Source organism: Choristoneura fumiferana, chromosome 20 (genome assembly GCF_025370935.1).
Source record: "Choristoneura fumiferana chromosome 20, NRCan_CFum_1, whole genome shotgun sequence".
Lineage (NCBI taxonomy): Eukaryota > Metazoa > Arthropoda > Insecta > Lepidoptera > Tortricidae > Choristoneura > Choristoneura fumiferana.
This window is the reverse complement of record NC_133491.1, coordinates 11,569,837-11,590,541: the sequence shown is the minus strand read 5'-3', so window position 1 is coordinate 11,590,541 and position 20,705 is coordinate 11,569,837. Positions and strand designations below refer to the sequence as shown.

Genomic DNA, 20,705 nt, shown 5'->3' with positions numbered 1-20,705 from the left:
GTCAACATCACTTTTAATAAATATGTAGTAATATGTATTAGTATGAGTACAGTCACCTGCATTAGTATCCGCCACAGCAGAGCATGCAAAAATATCGGACACGTCCAACCGGCCCTTGAAATAGATCTTATCAGATATTTATGCACGCTTTATTGTGTCAGATATTGAAAGAAAGAAAGAAAGAAAGAAATCATTATTCGTGACAAAGTAGTGTAGCGTAACAAAAAGATATTAAAGTTAAGAAAAAAAACTTATATGTCACGAAATATTGTATTGGTGCTGGAGACTGGACTTAAACGCGATTACTTATACGTTTTATTATTATCTTAAAACAGTACTTAGGTAGTTATTCAATTAAATATTTTATTACTTGCAAAGGAAATAACCAAAATATATACAAATTTGTGTTATTCTAACAGCCCGGCCACGATTATGCGCACGCGGCGGCGCGGCGAGGGTATACTCTGTTCATTGCGCAGCCGAGACACTTGCTGTAATAGTTAGGGCTACCCTCATCTGCCATGTTAATATGATTTATCAGAAATACACTTTCAATGATAATTTTGCATAAAGGTATACTTGACATTAGGTACTATTGATCGCTGAGCCGCCGCATGCGCATGATAGTGGCCATTCCGTACAAGCGACAGTAATCAACTTACCGACTATTGACTGAAGCAGCGTTACCAACGCCATCTACCGGTGGTTTCCTGTAACATAAAGAGAATAGTTGAAGAAAAAACCGGCCGAGAGCGAGTCAGACTCGGTTCCGTACAAATTTGTTGGCATCTAGGAAATCTTAGGCTCTGTAGTCTGTAGTTTCAGAGATAGGTATGGGGTAAAAGGGTAAATTTTTGCCTTTTTTCGAAAATAACTTCAAAACTATAAAAAATTATATTTTTCAGATTCTCAAATGAGTCGCACGTATCTTATGCAATTTGCTATATCCCTGGCCTCCTTTCTCCACGATGTTCTCTTGCTTATGCGCCTGAGATCTTTCTCTGCACAGAACTTCCACCGCTTCTTGGGTTTCTCCTGGCTCTTTTTGTTGCAGAGGGGGGGGAAGGGGTTAAAATTAGTAAACTTATACTTACGACCAGTAGGGTTCTGGCAAGCCCGGAGCGTGTGGATAGGCTCCTAAATGGTAAGGACTGCAGAAGTTCACCATCGGTACTGCATACATGACTGAGTCTAGTCGCACTGCTACGAAAGCTTATACTTTTCTGTTTGACTTAGATGAAATAGTTAGCAGTTTCATTATACGCAAATATGTTTTAGTCTTACTTAGCAAAAATAGCTCCGCCTAGTGATTCACTTCAAGTTAACGCCTGTGAAAAATGAGTGATAGAGTTTACTATTATTTGTGTTTGTTTTTTTATTATTAATTTAATAGCCGCCAGTAAGTTTCGGAAAAAAGTACTTATTAGTGATTTTAAAGTGTTATACAGTCTATTTGCCAAGAGTTGGCAAGTTTTGTGATAACGTCTCGGAATAGTGACTGTCGCTACGGGCGACACTTTTCACCGCGCGTACTGAGTTTCGTGGTACCAGGTACTCAGTTCTTGTCAAACGAGCAGGCGGGCGTGCGAGGGAACGCGGTGGCCAAATTGCCATTTCATAACTGCATATCTGGAAGAGTTTGTTGCATGTATCATCAGAGGTGGGCTCACACAGCCATTTGGTAGATGACGAAAAGCGGCAAGCGGCGACGAGACGAGAAAATTACGGCAGACTGGGAATCGAGGAGGTCAAGAGAGGGAGGCCTTTGATTAGCAGTGAAACTATATAATAGGCTAAAAATATATAATTCATTTATTAATGGCTGTCACAACTTTAGTAGGTACTTAGTGTCAGAGTATAACGAAACGTTTTACTACTTCAGTGGCTACAACAATCGAACATAACGTCTTTAATCAACAACTCATCCCATTGAAATTTTAGTTTTACCATTCATAGTCCTGTCATTTAATACACACTCTTATAACTTACACTTTTAAATACAGATTCCCATAACCCTAGACCTCAATTGATAAACATTTCACTGTTCATCGACAAAACACCGCATTCCATTTTTAAATACACCGCAACCGTCACTAAATAGCTAGTTGACAGAAAAGCCGACGAGTTCCGATCTTAACCGAATCGAATCGGACAATAGTTCCACTTAGCGGCCAAGAGATGTCGTTAGCGCCCGCTGCGCGAGTGCGGAGATTTAAAATTGGAACCTGATTTTGATTTTTTTTTTTCTACATCTGTTGTCAATTTGAAGTAGCATAAGAAATTGCAAACGGAAACTCGTAGAGCTGTGCCTATTATTTTGCGGGTATTTTTAAGTACGTAACGTCAGTATTAAATAGCTCATATGTGCCTTTTTGACCCTCGTTTTAAGCGCTCGCGGCGTTAGCAAGTGCCTACACTTTTGCATCAAACTTTTTTTGACATATAATGTCTTGATTAGTACTTATTTACTTATTGTGTTTATGTAGGTATGATATCGTTTCTACGATCATGCAATATTTTAATCCTATAGAATAGATCCAACTAAACAGTTAAAAAGGTCGTTGCGAGGTGTTTTTTTGTCTGTGATCCAAAATATATTTGACAATAGACGGCGTGCCGAAGGAAACGAGCCTCTTTTTTATATATTTAACTTGATTATTAACGCATTCGGTAATTGTTACGATTGAGGTTCAACACATTTTGATACTTTACAAGGTAGATACAAAATAGGGAAATAATGACAACTAAATGTCACTGAAAACTAAATAAATGAACGAAGCTCGGCTAGAATTCTGCATTTATTTTAAATTAGTTCTTTCACGAGTGTTAAACCTTGCAGTAATAATGATATTTGGGTAAATTTTTATTTTGTTGTCTTTTCTTTTTTCATTTTGAGTTCCTCATTTTATACTAAATTTTCAGTTTAGTTACGAAATTTCCATACATTTTGTGTAACTCAATAGAAAAAATTGCAGGACATAGTGTGAAATCGGGCTTATTATCATAGTCAGAATAAACAACTTTCCAATTCACCAAATTGCTTTGAAATCTGAGAAAAGAAAGATATCGACAAGAAAATAAAAATTGGATCTCCTTATTCAGTGATTATGATCAGGTAGAAGTGATCAATGGCTGAAAATTAAAACCTGCTATTTTAAGTTATTTCTTAATAATCAAGCCTAAAACTACGCAATTAACTTTTTTACCAATGGCTTTTTTTTACCCTTGGAACAGTTAAGTACTTTTGCTAACTACTAAAGTAATTCACACGTACGTACCCACCCAACAAGGAAGTAAGTATAAATAGAAGAAAACAATCTAAATCGTAATTCCACGCAACTTCGCAAAAAAAATACTTCTCTCCCTCTAAAAAAAGGATTCCAACTTCATAAACATCTCGACGACACGAAACCAACTACCAAGACCCTTCCAATCACAGATAATCACAGTCGATCTGGAATCGATCTATTCGATGGCAATCACATCGATTTACTTCACTTCGATTCCGATTCGAACACTTTACGATTGTGGTGCCGCACTATCAAAGGCGCCGCTGACATTCGTCATGGAAACGCTACCGTGAATGGCCGATTTAGAATAGGTATGTTTTTTAAAGTAGACAAATGGGATGTATAAAGTGTTTTTTTGGTTGAAAATAATTTGAAATGATTTTATTTTATTACCAAGTAGCTTACGATCTTAAATTCATGGGATTTTCATTGGGGTATTTATGGGTTTTTTTTATCCTGTGGAAATTTCGAAAAATGCATCCTTATTTCTTATCTAAATGGAAGCTCTATGCAAAACTCCAGTTTTCTATGTCTAGATATTTTAGTCATCAGTCAGGTTTTAATAATCTAAAAAGTAAGTAAATTTTATCACATTATAAATAATTTAAGTTTTATTTATTGCGATTGTTCTTACCAATAAATTAACAATCATGACTTGTCAAAACCTCCACGAAACACGCACCGAACATTCTCATCATAGCACAAACGAAATAAGTAATTAAATTTCTCATTTTTAAACAGAACAATTAATTACTTGCGTACAAAAATGTACATTGAAAATTTACACAAGCAGCGCATCAATACGAATGTCTTCATTAAATTAACAGTTTGGTATCTCCGGGAAAAAACGTCAGGACTCCCACATCGTCCTTCTGGGAAAACTCAAAATGCCAAATACCACGTTAGTCCGGGAAGGAACCAATCTGGGACATACGTGAAAACGAACGAGATCCTGCCTTATTTAACAAGTACAAGTAAAAAGTTGGAATCAGTTCTTTGCAATTGGCTAGCGTATTAAATTGGAAAATGTTAAATTTTTAAAAACGATGCGTCTTCAATTTTATATTATTATGTACCTTTGAATGAACACGTATGATGAAACTCAAAACCTAATCCCGACACCTAATTTCTAATTCAAACTACACTACTGAAATAAAACTTCTAAGTATTTTAAAACCACACAAAAAAACTCAACTTTATTTAAAAAAAATCGGAACTGAAATTCGTAAAACGGACTGTGTTGTCGCTTGCGCTTTTCCATGTGCTAAATTTGAACCTAATATCACATCACAGACTATTAAAGTCCACCACTAAATCAAAATCTTACAACTTTAAAAACACTGGTCATTGATTACACGGAAATAAAAAGACAATTTAAAAAACTTCAGTCCGAGTTCACCGCAACTTGCCACGTGCTAAAAATTTCAAACTTCGAAAGAATTTCGGATTACAGTTCGTACCTACACAATGTGACCGAATCTCGCCCATTACGATGTTAGATGAAAAAGCCATCTCTGTCCGTATCTGTACTACCCACTTACTCCCCTTTTCCGACAAAAATTGCTTCCATTAAACTAATTATTATGCCATCTTTACAATAAATTATGAAAACCTAACCCAACACTATTACCGAATCCAAAACTAGACTGGCCACTATAAAATTAAAACAAATAAAATCCAGCCAAAACAACTTTCAAATTAAAACTAAATCTGTTCCAGATTCGAAATGGAATTCAAACGAACTTTTTTTTCGCACTATTCGCGGGTCGCGGGCCTGCGTTCACCGCGGCATGCCACGTGCTAGTGTCAAACTTCTGCCCTCGGAAAATTCGCATTCCCCCTTGCATCGGTGTTTACAAACGGATGTATCTGTGTGTGTGATCCTGTCCTAATGATTCATTAATGGGTTTGACTTTTGATAAAGTTTGTAGGAGTTTTGAATCGGAGGAAATTGAAAATTAATTTGTGTTTGAAAATTTAAGCGGCTGTCACCGTTGTCAACATGTTTTTTACGTGTTTGTTTTTGTTATGTTGTTACAAAGCTACAATAGTTCTTCATTAAGAAAACGTATGCTTTTTTTAAAACATAACATATTAATAATATAGAGCAACATAACACACTTTACTACCAAACCTACTTGGTTATTTTATTTAGTCACGTAGGTATTTTATTAGTTAGGTACCTACCTTTTCGATGTTATTGAGATTTTTTTTAAATAATGAAAATAAATTAAAAAATAATAATAATAAAATAAGTCCGTAAAAAATGTCCGTGCATCAATTTCAGAACCGTTTGTCGATTGTCAAGAGAAGATTTCTGTGAAAAAAACTATTTAAAATGGATGAAAATATTAACTTTGTTTGAAATAAAATCGGATTTAAGATCTCCATACAAAAAGTGAGTGAGACGAGCGATATTCTTCTGCTTATTCTGCCGCTACTTTTTTCCCCGAGACCCGTCTTTTGTTTTATCAAAAACTTTCCTTACCCAAAACAGAAAACAATAAAGAATGTATCCAAGTTACCAGCACTAAACAACGGTAAAGGCCTATAAATGCGGCATTCCCCTCGCAAACGGGGTATATTTCCCCAATATCGGGGTAATATGACAGCACACTGGCAACACCGCGTGAATAATAAATAAATTGGCCGGGACTCGTGCGTACTGTCAATTATTTATACGCAAATTATGAATGTTTCTGTTTTTGGGTAATACTTGTGAACTGTCAGGCATCGATAGCTTTAAAAGTTACTGGCCAGATAACCTAACCAACTTGAAAAATCACCGACACTCTCATATCAAAGTTCAATATCTCAAAAATAATTATAGTGTAAAAATATATTGTTTTTTTCTCAACTGTGAAGAAGGACTGTGAAAGACGCATATGTATGTATGTCTATTCCTATGTCCTCTCGTAACTACTATACGGCTTAACCGATTTTGATAAATGATACGTCATTGGATTCGTCTTAATGATGAGAGTGACACGTGGTACATGAAATTCTTGAAAAATCAAAATGGTGGATTTTTGGCGCCAAATTGTAAGTTTTCAAAAAATGATTTTTTATTCAAACCTATCGAGTGGGGTATGAAATGAAAGCTAATAATTAGCCATTAGGTAAGAATTTTTGAGCGTCACGACATAAATGGGTCCCGACTGTTGAACTTTAAGTTAGCTACTTAACAAAGTTCTAGCCCACTAGACTTGTTTTCTTCTTTTTTGTATTTTTTAAAGGAGTCGGATTTTTTTAATTGATCGGCTGATTTCATCATAATACTTAATTACGGTCAAGGACTTTAATTCATGAGCCATCATGGAACCATTTCACAGTGAACGTCATAGTGACATCGCATTAATCAACAAGGAAAATCGACGCGACGAGTATGTTCTCTGTTCATTGCGCGGTTGAGACGCTCACCGCTCAGTGGTTTCCTGGCAGCGTACGCAAGGAAACGTTCGCACGCAATCGCGTCCGGCCGTCAAGACTGACACACATTCCTGTATTAAATACAGTCACCAACAGTATGTGGTAGCGGAAATGGGGTCAGTTATTATTTGATACCACAACCAACTCGGAAAAGTTGAGCACCCTTGACGTTTTCATTTCAAAGTTCATGTCTCAAAAAGGGCAAAACCGATTTTTTCTAAATAGTTTAAGTCCCGGGGAAGGATATAGGATAGTTTTTTATCCCGGAAAATTGCATAGTTCCTGCGGGATAGCGATAAATGAATTTTACATGGAATGAGATGAATCGTTGGCAACAGGTAGTATGACATAAAATAAACAAAAACGTACTTTATTTGTAATTTTCAAACTCAAACTCAAACTCAAACTCACAACATTTATTGACGAAAAACACACTACATCCAACAAAAAGCGTAAAAACATAAATAGGAAAAGAGAGGAAAATAAGAGATATTGTGCTGTAGTGTGATGCCAAAAGGACTCAGCTCAGGATATCTGCTTAATAAGTATGTCCGTCCAATTCTGACAACGCCCGACCCGACTGTACATCGATAATCACCTACTTGGTCCAGTATGCTAATGTGCGGCCAGTTTTTTGCTGCAGCAACACTATCCAGGCAAATATCTGCTTCCCCGAGGTGAAGCGAATGAGTGAGGAGGCAACATTGTATTCAATATTTACGAATATGGGGTGTTATTAGGAATATGGCATAATACAAACGAAGACAGTAAATAACAATCAAATCAAATAATAAAACTATCCTTAGCTTAACATACTTAAGTAGATAAAACATAAAAAAACTCATTTAAATTATTTAAGTCAGATCCCATAAGCAAGGTTCTGAAGATTCTGTATTCAATTGTTTAAAATTCTTTCATTTACTTTTACTACTATTCTTCTTCTACTTTTCTACTTTTTTATTGGGTGCGGGTTTTAATGGCTTGGTCTTGGGCCGTAGGCATAATGTATTTAGTTTAGTTTTTAACTTAAGCAGGGTGTACATCTGTTGTAAAAGTGAGCTCAGTATTATTCGCCAATACACGTCGCAGTTTGGCGAAATTACTTAATGATGCAACTAAAACTATGAACCTTTTTTTAACGATTGGGACGGCAGTGGCTAATGGCTGTATGAGCATGGCTGGTTTCTGTTCAGCTGCTGTAGCTGCTTTTGCTTGCCCACATATGTGAGGAATCTGCTGTTTATAACTGCCTCACAATCACAAAGTAGTCTGGAACTCAACTAGTGTACGTGAGGCATTTCTAAGACAACATACACACCGGATTGCCTAAATTTACGACATGATGTCAGTGATAAGAAGTATGGCAAAGCCGGTGTACACTAACTGCTGTTGTATCTGAAGGCATTACTCGTACGTAACTCACGCCACTCCGTCTTACCTAACGAAAATGTTCTCGCGCCACTTGGTCATGAGTGCATACCCCATAAACACTTCTTACTTCATCGAACTCGCATAACTTTACTGGATTCTCGACGATGATAGATAACAAAATGATTCTGGAAACAATTTCGCAAACGATATCAAAATTAAATTATGTGATAAGCCATGTAAAGTGCTTAAAGCTACGCGTCCACTGCATCGGAATCGAGCCGTACGGAGCGGACGGATTTGTTGCTTTGTATAGTTTTCTCCGACGCAGAAATGCCAATCCAATGCACGCAGTACCATAGAAATCTACAGGGTGTCTCTGCCCATGGGGATTAAAATTCAAGGTTAGATTCTACTTACAAAATTAAGCTACTTTTGTTTGGATCATTTATTGATCCTCAAAGTTTAAGGGGCTGTTTCAGCGTCCATTGATTAGCGTTAACCGACGGTTTAATGTGATGCCGTCTCCGTCTATTCGAAAAAAACAAATAGAGACGGCATCACACCTAACCGCCAGTTAACACTAATCAATGGATGGTGAAACAGCCCCTAAATGTTAGATCATGACAATGTGTAGGTAGTGTATCGGACATGGCGGTGTTATCGCTGTCTCTTGTTACGGGGGCCTTGAAATATTTTTTGACATTTATTTGACGTCTCTATGATAAAAATTTATCAATGTGCCACCAATTTAGTATTGTATCGCATACATTGATTTTTTTCTCGGGTCTTGGTTGTTTAATATGTATTTAAGTATGTATTTATTTATACACTATTTATTTTGTTGCAGGATTACAGGACATTCAAGTTATAAAAACTATAAGGGATACGTTTTTAAATTTTGCCTATGGAACCCTAAAAATCAGGGGCTCTTAACTCATTACAGGCCTACTAATTATTTTTATCGAGAACACCAATATTTTTAAACAATTATTTACTGTATAAAATAGATAAAACACGAACACCCAACCAACACACTTGAAACCCATTCCAGAAAGAAATGGCAATATCTCATGGCCACCGCGTCCGCTGGCACGCCCGGGCGCGTTTGACAAGAACTGACTGCCTGGTACCACGAAACTCAAGGCGCGTAGCGATAGGCAACGCTCGTCATACAATTTGCGATAATTAAGCGCCAGTCTATATTCCGAGACGTTATCATAATACTTGTCGACTCTCGGCGAATAGATTTTAGGGATATATGTTTTTTATTTATGGATTCCGTTTTTTTTTGGGTAAGTACCTAAAAAACTGAGAATTAAGCTTAACCTGTATTTATGTGACGTAAAGAAGCTGGCAACATTTACCATCTCCAATCACTCTGAAGTCAGGGATAATGCACCGCGGGTTAGTGGCGCCGTGGGACAGGGATCGTAAACCTTCGGGGGGCTAATGAGGATTTATAGGGGAGCGGCAGGGAACAGCAACTTGTGATTTTGGCAACACCTGCATTGTGCAGCGAGCGGCTGAGAAAACTATCATCATCATCATGACAGCCGAAAGACATCCACTGCTGGACATAGGCCTCCCCCAAGGCTCTCAAAACATAACAAAAATAATAAACATTTGTGGTAGATTTTTTTTTGACATTCATAAGTGCTTGTTATAGCCTAAATTGAATAAAGATATTTTGACTTTGACTTTGACTTGACTTTGAACATAAAAAAAATTACTTCAAAAACTACCTACTACCTAACTACCTTCTGTAGTGGATATAATATTATGTAGAAAAAAACATTATTTTGTGATTAGTTCATACCCAAGGACGTAAACATCTGGTTCCAAACAAAATAAATATTACACTAACTAGTAAATATTTGAAGAAAACCCGAACTACAATCAAATATATAGACGTAGCAATGGTGTAGCACGGTTTTAGCGGTGAAGCAAAGTAAATTAGTGTAGACAGTTGATGAAATGGACCTCCGCAAAGTAACGCCTGAATCATTCAATTATTTACGATTTATTGAGATCCCTTCAAAAAGTCCAACTCGGTGTATACTTAATTTTATTCGGTATATATTTTATTTTGAATAACCAAACACGAAAAAAAACTAATTGGGACTTTTTTTTGAAGCGGTTTAAAAAAACTTTAAAAACTGTCCAACAGTTGCCGACCCCTGGCTCGGTACAGTCGGTAAGACAATAGCAATGATGGGACACTGCCCTTACCTTTATCCCGTTTTTATTGCGGGCCGGATGTAAATGCACGTGAAATATTTAAGGGGGGGGGGGAAACGGATGTCCCGTCTACCTTGACGTTTAGGTCGACATGTCTCAAAGAATTTATTGAGGCCATGAGGTTGATGCGGGTTTTTAAATAGTAATTGAATTGATCGATACACTTTTTACCAATTCTGGATAGTTATCTAGATATTTAGGTGTATGCAATGAACTAAAAATTACTTTGTTCACCCGCGATCTACGGTTTAGGCGGTAGCGGGTCAGCAAAGTATTATTTTTAGTTCATTGATGACCTCCGCAAAGTAGGTACTGTCTGATTTAATAGTTGCATTTTATGATTGCCCTTCAGATAAATATTGAATATGTAATATGTACATAATACATTATTATTAATAATATAATTATGCTAGCTAAACATACAATTACATTGTTAAATTAGTATAACTTTTTTTATATAACAGAACAACTGTACATAAAATAACATAAAACATGAATAATATAATAAGCATTAAGTATAAGTACTTTATTAGTATTAAGTTTTAAAATAATAATCATATATATTCACAAAATGTGAACGTAAGTAATTTAAAGCTAAATAATAATAATAATAATAATAAGAAACTAAAACAGCTAGGTACCGTACTTGTTAATTCTCGGATTTCGAAATTACCGGTTAGTTAGAGTACCTACCTACTTCTCTCGATACATTATTATTCCCTTTATTTATTTAACTAGTTTAGGTTTTTACAATAATTATATAAAGTAAAATACAAAAAAGTACAAACAAAATACAAAAAATATTACTTATTATTATCACTACTTTTTGTACTTATTTATTACAAAACGAAAACAAGAATAAAAAAATAATATTTATATCAACCGCAACGTATAAAAACACCTGTAACCAAAATTCAAAATTGCCTCCAAAATTACCCTTCACAAGACCATAGCTCTCGCGGTTTACGTTTTACCTCAAGACTGCCAGCGTCCCAAATCCACTAGCGATTCCGCTCCTCAAGGAGCCGTCGGTTTGGAGTTAAGTAAAGTGCGCAATAAAAGTAATTTTAAGATAGCTATGTGGCGGATTTACATGAAAATGGTTGAACTTAATACTTTCGGGATTTAAGAGATGTTAAGGTTTTGGGTAATGGCTGCGGCTTGCTGTACAAGGGAGTTTGAAGGTGTAGGATTTTTGGAGAAATCATCATATTTTTTTTAATCAGTGGGGTTCACGCGGAGAGGTCTTAAAGCCTCTACCCACTGCATTGTATCATACCATGAACGTGTCAGGCAAAAATATTGGTTTTTTGGAATCTTTTTGTATTTTTTATTTCAATTCCAAATTTTTTTACTTTTACGGTCATCCCGTAAAACCTAAATTGAAAATACAAACTGAAATATAGATGCACAGAAAAACCAGAAAAATAAGACCATCACTGGAAATCGGACCCAGGTCCTCGGTATTCCGTACCGCGTGCTATACCGCTACACCGCTGATGGTCGACGGTACCAACACGAATTTCCCCTATGCACCTCATATCTCAGCTTGTTTGCTTCTTATTTAGCCACTTAAGCAGTGACGCTAGCGACATCTATGCTGTAGCCCTCAACTCCCAGTGATGGTCTTATTTTTCTGGTTTTTCTGTGCATCTATATATCAGTTTGTATTTTCAATTTAGGCAAAAATATGTTTTTTGTATTGAAAAGTATGAGACTGTTCACTAGCAAGTTTATTAACAACCGTCGCCGTCGCGTGCCATGGACGGAGCGTCAAAAACGGTGCCGTTATAACACGCCGTTGACATTCGTCTCGTGTCGCGTTACATTCCGTGCCTGATACATTCCTATTACGTTCATCGTATGATACGGTGAAGTGGATAAAGACCAATCTCGTGAGTCTTGACGTTTTTACCATAGGTAGGTGGGCCAATCAACTTTTTTACCCACACTAATCTGTCAGCGACATTTTTCATACAATTGCAGATTTTTGTAAGTAAACACGTTTTTTCTGTAATTTAATATATGGTGTACATGAATACATGCCATCCTACGTAAGTTCAACCTATTAAACCGTGAAATATCGTGTTGGAAGTACGATTTTTTGGTAACGCCAGAGACGCCCAAAGTGTCGGTTAAATAGTTGATTGGCCCAGGTACATAGTTATAGACCTTGCCAAGAATTGTCGGTTTTCTGATTTTGGAAATTAACTCAATTAAAATGTTGTCATTTAATTGCAAAATTTGTACTTCACATAGTACATTCGGGAGTTATTCTTACAATTGATTTGTACTTTATGAAGTACACGAGAACTTACGAGGCTAAAAGTATGGCAGGGCTCATGGACACCCTGATACGACATTACCTTGACCTTCTCTTTGCCTTGCTCCATAAACGCACGTGTCGGTCTTCTCCTGCCTCTCCTACCCTCTATTTTACCTTTAATTATTGATCTTATGTAACAGGTGCCCCAGCATAATCCCTCTTCTATTCTGAATCATTCTCAACAGCAGTCTCCTCTCACCTACCGAATTTAACACCTCTTCGTTTATTTTTTCCGTCCAGCTTATAGCTTCCATCCGCGAGACAGAGAGAGATTGAGCGCATTTAAAATGTGGTGTTGGTGGCGGATGGAAGCTATAACCTGAACGGTTCTTAGCTAAAAGTTATTAAAATCGTTTCTACAGTTTTTAAGATACTGAACTTTGAGTCGGGGGTTTTCAATTTTTTTTAAGTGGCTTAGTTTAGTAAAAATAATAATTGTGACAGGGAGGAGGCATATAAAAATGGTCAAAATTGGTGTGACGTATATACGTCCAAGTACTTCAGTTAAATTTATTTTTCTTACGGCCAGAGTAAAGGCAGTTGCGGTGCGCAATATATAAGCTCTGACGGACGGCGCTGCGCTTGCGCTTTGCATTTCAAATGCAGGCATTGTATGCACATTTTTACAGACTTATTACTTTCTAGCTGGTAGCGTTGGCAAAAACTGCTGGTGATCCATCATCATCATAGCCTGTGTCAGTGTTCTGCTGGACATAGGCATCTCTCATACCGGAGGTCCCAATTGAGAGCATGTTTTTTTTTTCAGATTTAAATTTGATTTATTTTTTAATTAATATCATGGGACACTTGACACCAGTTGACCTAGTCCCAAACTAAGCAAAGCTACACACCAGCTAGTACACTATGGATACTAGGCAATGGATAAACATACTTATACTTAAATAGATAAATACATATTAAACATCCAAGACCCGAGAACAAACATTCGTATTATTCATACAAATATCTGCCCCGGCCGGGAATCGAACCCGGGACTCCACCGTTCTCTAACCATTTGGCCATCCGGTCGTTAACGTCATTTGCCAGCATGGTAATACACATGTATACAAAATACAAATACTTAAACAATAAAGCTCAGACATTAATTGGTGTATGTGAAGTTTATGCAATGGGCCCAAGTCAGAACTATGGCCCAAGCTCATAGAAGTTCATATGATACCGTCCCTCTCACTCTCGTATTAAATAATATAAGCGTCAGTGGGACGGCAAGATTCGAAGTTTGAATTTTGCACTCCGTTTTGCATGCCGAGATGATGAAATAACATTTGTAGATCTGTTCTTAAAAAATATACCTGGTTCAATTTCTTTCCGGATTATTCTTCATAGAGTTTTATTCCGAACCGATGGTAGATTTTTCGACATCCACAAGACTAACCCCCTGTTTCACCATCCATAGACTTTATTTGACGGATAAATTTGATGCAGTCTCTTTTTGTTTTGTTTGAATAGACAGAGACGGCATCATATTTATCCGTCAAATAAAATTAATCAATGGGTGGTGAAACAGCCCCTAAGTGCTTGCGATAAAAATATTTTGACTTTAAATCCCGTTAAACTGCCCCAGACAAATAATCAGCGTTTTTGCGGCGTTTTTTGACATTATTGATTTGTCAAATTTTATTAAAATAGATGATGCTGATTATATTTTCTATGAAAACTAAAAGACAATACCGATTAAGATTGTTTTTTTGGAATCTTTTTGTATTTTTTATTTCAATTCCAAATTTTTACTTTTACGGCCATCCCGTAAAACCTAAATTGAAAATACAAACTGAAATATAGATGCACAGAAAAACCAAACCAATACCGATGGCAAATCTAGCGTGACCAAAATTCTTGCAACTTGTCCTTCCGTTGTGCTAATAAGCGTGGGGTAGTAGGTAATTAGAGATGGGTCGAACATGGGTTTCACCGAATACGAATATTCAGCCGAAAGTTCGGTAAATTTTTTACCGAACCGAATATTCGGCCAAATATTCTTCATAATTGATACCTAGTAGAAGTAGGTAGATTAGTTGTAGGTAATTTAATCATGCCGCTCTTGATTTAAAAAAAACTTGCTTAATTTCTCACAAGAAAGACCTGATTGATTATATTAACATATTATTTTAGTATTAGTATTAAAGTATTAGTACCACTGTAGCTTGATCTCAAAACAGCTAGGTACTTACTTATATTTTGTAGTTAATTAATAACGATCTTTTTTTATCTGCTGTTATTGGAAATGAAGCTACAGTGTCATCAAAAACATAAAGCCTCACTGTACCTCATAAAAATAACACATTTAAGACTCAACTCATACATAGCTCAATACAGTAAAAAGTTTGAATAAGTACCACTTTGCCGAACATTCGGTGTTTTAGCCAAATATTCAGCCGAAGACAAATATTCGATAAACCTGCCGAATATGCCGAATACCGAATATTTAAAACGAATATTCGGCCCCTCCCTAATAGTAATGACGTTTACGACCGGTCAAAACGCTCAAAAATTCGCCCATCCCCAATATCATCCGATACAGACCAGAGATAACAGACCAGATACGAACCGGACAGCCGCTGCCTTTAAAATCGATCCCCACCTTTTTTGCACCCACTACAACGTAACGAAGCGAATGCCTTCAAACCCTGATGCGTATTTTCGTTTAAATTGTGACTGATATCCCCCGTTAGCGCAACCTAGCCGCGTATAATGCGGCATCTCCATACGTCGGCCGAACTGGACGCCTGTTTACGGTAACAAGTGTATTTGCGTCGAGGTGAAAGGACAATGGACTAAAACTGGAGAAAACTAAGTGCACTATAAACAATTAGGTACCTACTGGCTTGCTTACTTGGTGCTGGCTGAAAATCAGCGCTGGGACGTTCTTAACGTCTCAGCATTATGCTGGGCCAGGTCCGATTCACAACCGCAATGACACATACTTCTTACTATCTATCTATACTATCCTACTTAATGATATTGTTGTGTCTTGTGTTTGTGTCGTGTTGTCTATTCTTTTTATTTACTTAGTTCACCCGCGATTTTATCTAGATCTACGCAACAGAGTGTTCATACAGCCGCCCCTCCACCTCCTGCAAGAACACACACAAATCTCACAAACCCAACTATCACCACCACCACACAACTCTGACGGGCTTCGAACTCAATCCGAGTTCATCCTCAGAGCAACACAACCGATCACCATGCTACCAGATGTCATATTACGGGTGAGTCAATGTTTTCAATCCTTTGATATGGACTTCCGTAGAGTAACGCTTGATTCAATAATTATTTGCATATCAGGTTTCAAATCAGCGCGTCTTCACTTTTTTCAATCTTCAGTAATTCTTGTTCAATAACAATTAACATATTTTTCTTTTAAACAATGAGAATGAAAAAGGTAAAGGGGAGTATTGTCCCTCAGACACGGTGGGACAAAATAAGCCTCGAAGAAGAAAGGTTGTTTTAACACTTTAACGCTGTCATGTCATAAGAAAAAACAAGCAGCGAGCAGAAGGTTAAGTGAGTCGTTACAAGACAACGTGGTTCCGGAGAAAAATGTTATAGAGCAAGAAAAATTGAGAGCTTTTTGTTCAAGTGCATCTATTCTTTAATAAAAAATCAAAAATTAGACTGCCTTTTTATTTTTTATTAAGTAAGTTTTTTAAGGCATTCGGGTTTTCCGATTTTTTTTACAAGGGCGTGGGATTGGGAAGTGCAGAATAGGCCAATCGTTCAATCGTTCAATAAAAATATGAAAGTTTGTACATTCATGCGTTTGCTTCTCCTTCACGCTACCACGGCTGAATAGATTTGGATTAAATTCAGTAACTAGATAGCCGGACCTCTGGAATAACACATAAAATACTTTTTACCCTGATATTCCCACGGGATCTATGTAAAATTTAAAAATCTTAAGTGCTATGTCAAACATGAAAATTTGCATGGGTATATATGTACGTAAGTTTTGGGAATTTCCCACGAGAATTTCGTAAGATCCCGGAATTTAGCCGTAGACGAGAGGGGAATATATACCTAATACTGAATTAGACCCGAGTCTTATTTTCACAATATCTATAGTAGGAAAAGCAGAGCAAAACGTGGATTTCAAAAATATTATTGTTTTTTCTAGCTCCATACCATTAGCTACGCTTCTATGGCATCTTTTGCGTCTTAGCTTCAGTACGGTCAACCCTTATTATTTTACTATTGCGACATGTTACGGAACCCTAAAAACTAATCATCGGCATTAATAACCCTTTCGAAACGAGACAGTTTCGAGTTTCAATCGCGTGTTTTCCAATCTGCATGTAAAGCAGTGGCATAAAGGAAATTAACATATGTACAGAGTGGAGACGCTTTGTGCGCCGGCGAAGGCTCGCATGCGCGGGAGTGACGCCGCGTTCGATACTGATATAGGTACAGTCGAGGGCGATATTAATATCTTTACAGCCATTGAGTCAAATACATATAATACCTATTACACTCACATCCCATATCGAGTATGTAAACTCATAATTGTACAAGGTTAGTTAACATTGTTTTTAAATAAATTTATTGTCGAGTCAACTGAAATATAGATGCACAGAAAAATCAGAAAAATAAGACCAGGGCTGGGAATCGAACCCAGGTCCTCGGCATTCCGTGCCACGTGCTATACCACTACACCACCACTGGACACTGATACAGACACGAATTTCTCCTATGCACCACATATCTCAGCTTGTTTTGTTTATTTCTTATTTAGTCACTTAAGCAGTGACACTAGCGACATCTATGCTGTAGCCCTCATCGAGAATTGTATGGAGGTACGGAACCCTTCATGTATGAGTCCGACTCGCACTTGACCGATTTTTCGTTTTTAGTGTCTAACCCGGTCGCCTTACCGCGCATGCGCGGTGCGGAACTAAAACACTTCTTTCTCTCCCGTGATGGCGGTTATGGAATTGTGACTAATATTGCGAGACGTTCACAAAGGACGTGACATTTCCAAGCTATTCCACCGTCTGGTGACGAAATGTACGCAGAGTGATTCAATTTCGTTTTTTAATGAGTGAACGAGCTAGCGAGTCATGTGTTGGTGAGTAATTTTTACTACTAATAAACACTAGCTATTTCGAGGGACGATACGAGTGTACCTTGAAATACTTTTATGATCCTACTAATATTATAAATATGAAAATTTGCGTACCCGCGAAGCGAAGCATGAACTATTTTGACTATATTTTTTCGCATTTTTTTACTGGGACTCTCATATATTTAGCAAACACATTATTCTGGTAAGCCGTGATGGCCTAGTGGTTTGACCTATCACTTCTCAAGAAGAGGGTCGTGGGTTCAAACCCCGGCTCGCACCTCTGAGTTTTTCGAAATTCATGTGCTGAATCACAATTGATATTTACCACGAGCTTTGCGGTGAAGGAAAACATCGTGAGGACCTGCACAAACCTGCGAAGCAATTTAATTCCCAATCCCCAATTCCCAATCCGAAGTTCCCAATCCGCACTGGGCTCGCGTAGGAACTATGTCCCAAACCCTCTTGTTCTGAGAGGAGGCATGTGCCCAGTAGTGGGACGTATATAGGCTGGGATGGATGGATGGACATTATTCTGAAATCTTCAATTGTACAGAAGTAAAAACTATCCTGAAAGTAACTATATAATCGCCTGTTTACGCCTGCAACATTACAACATCTACAACAAATTGTAGCTAAGAAACTATAAAATTAATCATTCGTTTATCTAAATAATCAGAAACATTTTTTTTAATACAGACATTTACAAGTTATTACGCCCTTTCTACATTAAGCACCTGCTTCCAATCAACATAACACAAATTGCGCTGTATGCAAAAACACAGATGTCCGTCCGTCTGTCCGTCCATCTATCAGCATTCGATATTTTAACTAACTGCGCGCTTTAAATTATTTCCAATCGTGCGCACGCGCTTTGTGAGGAATGATATAGAGTGGATAGTATGAAGACTGTCGGGCGGGGGTCCATATCGGCTCACATACTTTTTACTAAAAATTCGAATGTAAGTTTGTCAGAATGATCGTTTGTCATAACTCTTTTTTCTCCGAATCCAATAATTGTTCAGATAAAAAAAACAAACCTAGCCGAACCTAATTTTCTATACGATAAAGAAAAATTTAAGATTTCAGTGGTAAGAAAAAATTATGACAAACGATGACTCGGACAAACATACGGTATGGCTAGCAAATAGTATGACTCCCGACTGTCGGATATATCTGTGTTCCAGACTATTTTACGACATTGAGAGATTGAACGTCCCACGTTTAGCCAAATATCCATACTACATACGTGCATCTGCATTTGCGCTGCTAAGTAGCTACCCTATAAAAGAGTAACATATATAACTGCCTGAAATGAAATTAAATTAAATTAAATATTTTATTTGTTAATAGTGGGTTTCAATCAAGGTCTTAGAGTGATACAGTCATAAGATCGCCACATTATGCTAACAGACTGGCGCACAAATTTATAATTGAGTGCATTTATTTTAATGTCATTAATTTTAATCACAGAAGCCAATAAACATTAACTACTTATCAAAAATCTCACGAACGCTATAGAAACACTTTTCACGTTACCATTGCATTACTAGATGTTTAAAACAACACAAAACAATAATGACAAAAAAACGCCGCAAAAACGCTGATTATTTGTCCTGGGGCAGTTGACGGGATTCAAAGTCAAAATAATTTTATCACAAGCACTTAGGGCCTGTTTCACCACGCATTGATAAATTTTATTTGACGGATAAATGTGATGCCATCTCTGTCTATTCCAATAAAACAAACAGAGACGGCATCACATTTATCTATCAAATAAATTTAAACCTTTTTAGGATACACTTACTATGTGTTCAATAAAGAGTTATTGTGTACTAATCCATTGCATATAGGACGTATTTTAGCAAAAACGTTCTAAACCTCAACAGTATTTTTTTTATTTTGGAACTTATTTCAGTAACATCAAAAGTGAAATTAAATAGTAACATGACAATGCTTTGGAACGTTTTTGCTAAAATACAATATTATGGTAATATCAGCTCTATACCTAATGGCCCCTGTGCGACCGTCGCAGGCGCAAGTGGCCGGGATGCAAAGCCGCCATTGTTGTCCACTAACGACCGTGTTACCTCATATCTGCGGGACAGCCTACAACCTGAGACGTACATACCAAAAAAACGAGTCAGAAATACTCGTAACCGGTCACTTTTACATGTTTTCAATTTGTGACTGTTTCGCATAGATATACGATCGGGGCTGTGTATTTTTTTTTACAACGTATTATAGTAAATCGAAAATCATCGAGATAAATGTTTTTTATATCGTTCCCTGTGGTTATTTATAATATATCTCTCATTTTGAGAGGAGGCCTGTGCCCAACAGTGGGACGTTTATATGCTGGCATGGCGATTTATAATATAATTAATTTATTAGGTACCTACCTACACAAAAAATTAGCAATGACCTTCATTTGACCTTAAAAACGATGACTTCATAGTTTATGGAATCCTTTCTTGTCCCGCAATCTGACATAATACGACACTTTGCCAGTGTAAATAATAATACAATCCTTGCCTTGACAGATAAAATTTTATGAAATACACATTGTTATAGCAAAAATCATGACCTCATCAAACAATGTTTAATTTTTATTAAAATTTATTTATATAAGTACCTAAATATATTTTTATATGAAAAAATATCAAAATTCGTTTCTAATAATTTATTTAACTATACAAAAAAAAACTATATATTTTTCTGAAACAATCCCAATTCCGCAGTTACGGAGACGGGGTCGACATTCCGTTACAACTTTAATTTGTATACGTACCTATTCAAAGTCAAAGTCAAAATATCTTTATTCAATTTAGGCTATAACAAGCACTTATGAATGTCAAAAAAAATCTACCACCGGTATTCTTAATATTTCCCTTGAAGAAATTTAAGGCTATGTTCAGATGAACGCGCGGTGATGCGCGGTTGGCTCAGAGGGCCTACTCCGAAGTTCGTATAA

The 20,705-nt window shown here is 36.9% G+C and overlaps 1 protein-coding gene across 8 annotated transcripts in view; it reads right to left on the bottom strand.

Moving 5' to 3' along the window:
* trh (PAS domain-containing protein trachealess) overlaps nucleotides 1-20,705 on the bottom strand; it is a 270,673-nt gene that overhangs the window by 199,634 nt on the left and 50,334 nt on the right. For all 8 annotated transcript variants that reach the window (XM_074103417.1, XM_074103416.1, XM_074103420.1 and 5 more), the window contains one exon: nucleotides 663-710. In XM_074103417.1, coding sequence (XP_073959518.1) covers nucleotides 663-710 — 48 coding nt within the window. The remainder of the gene's footprint in view (nucleotides 1-662; nucleotides 711-20,705) is intronic.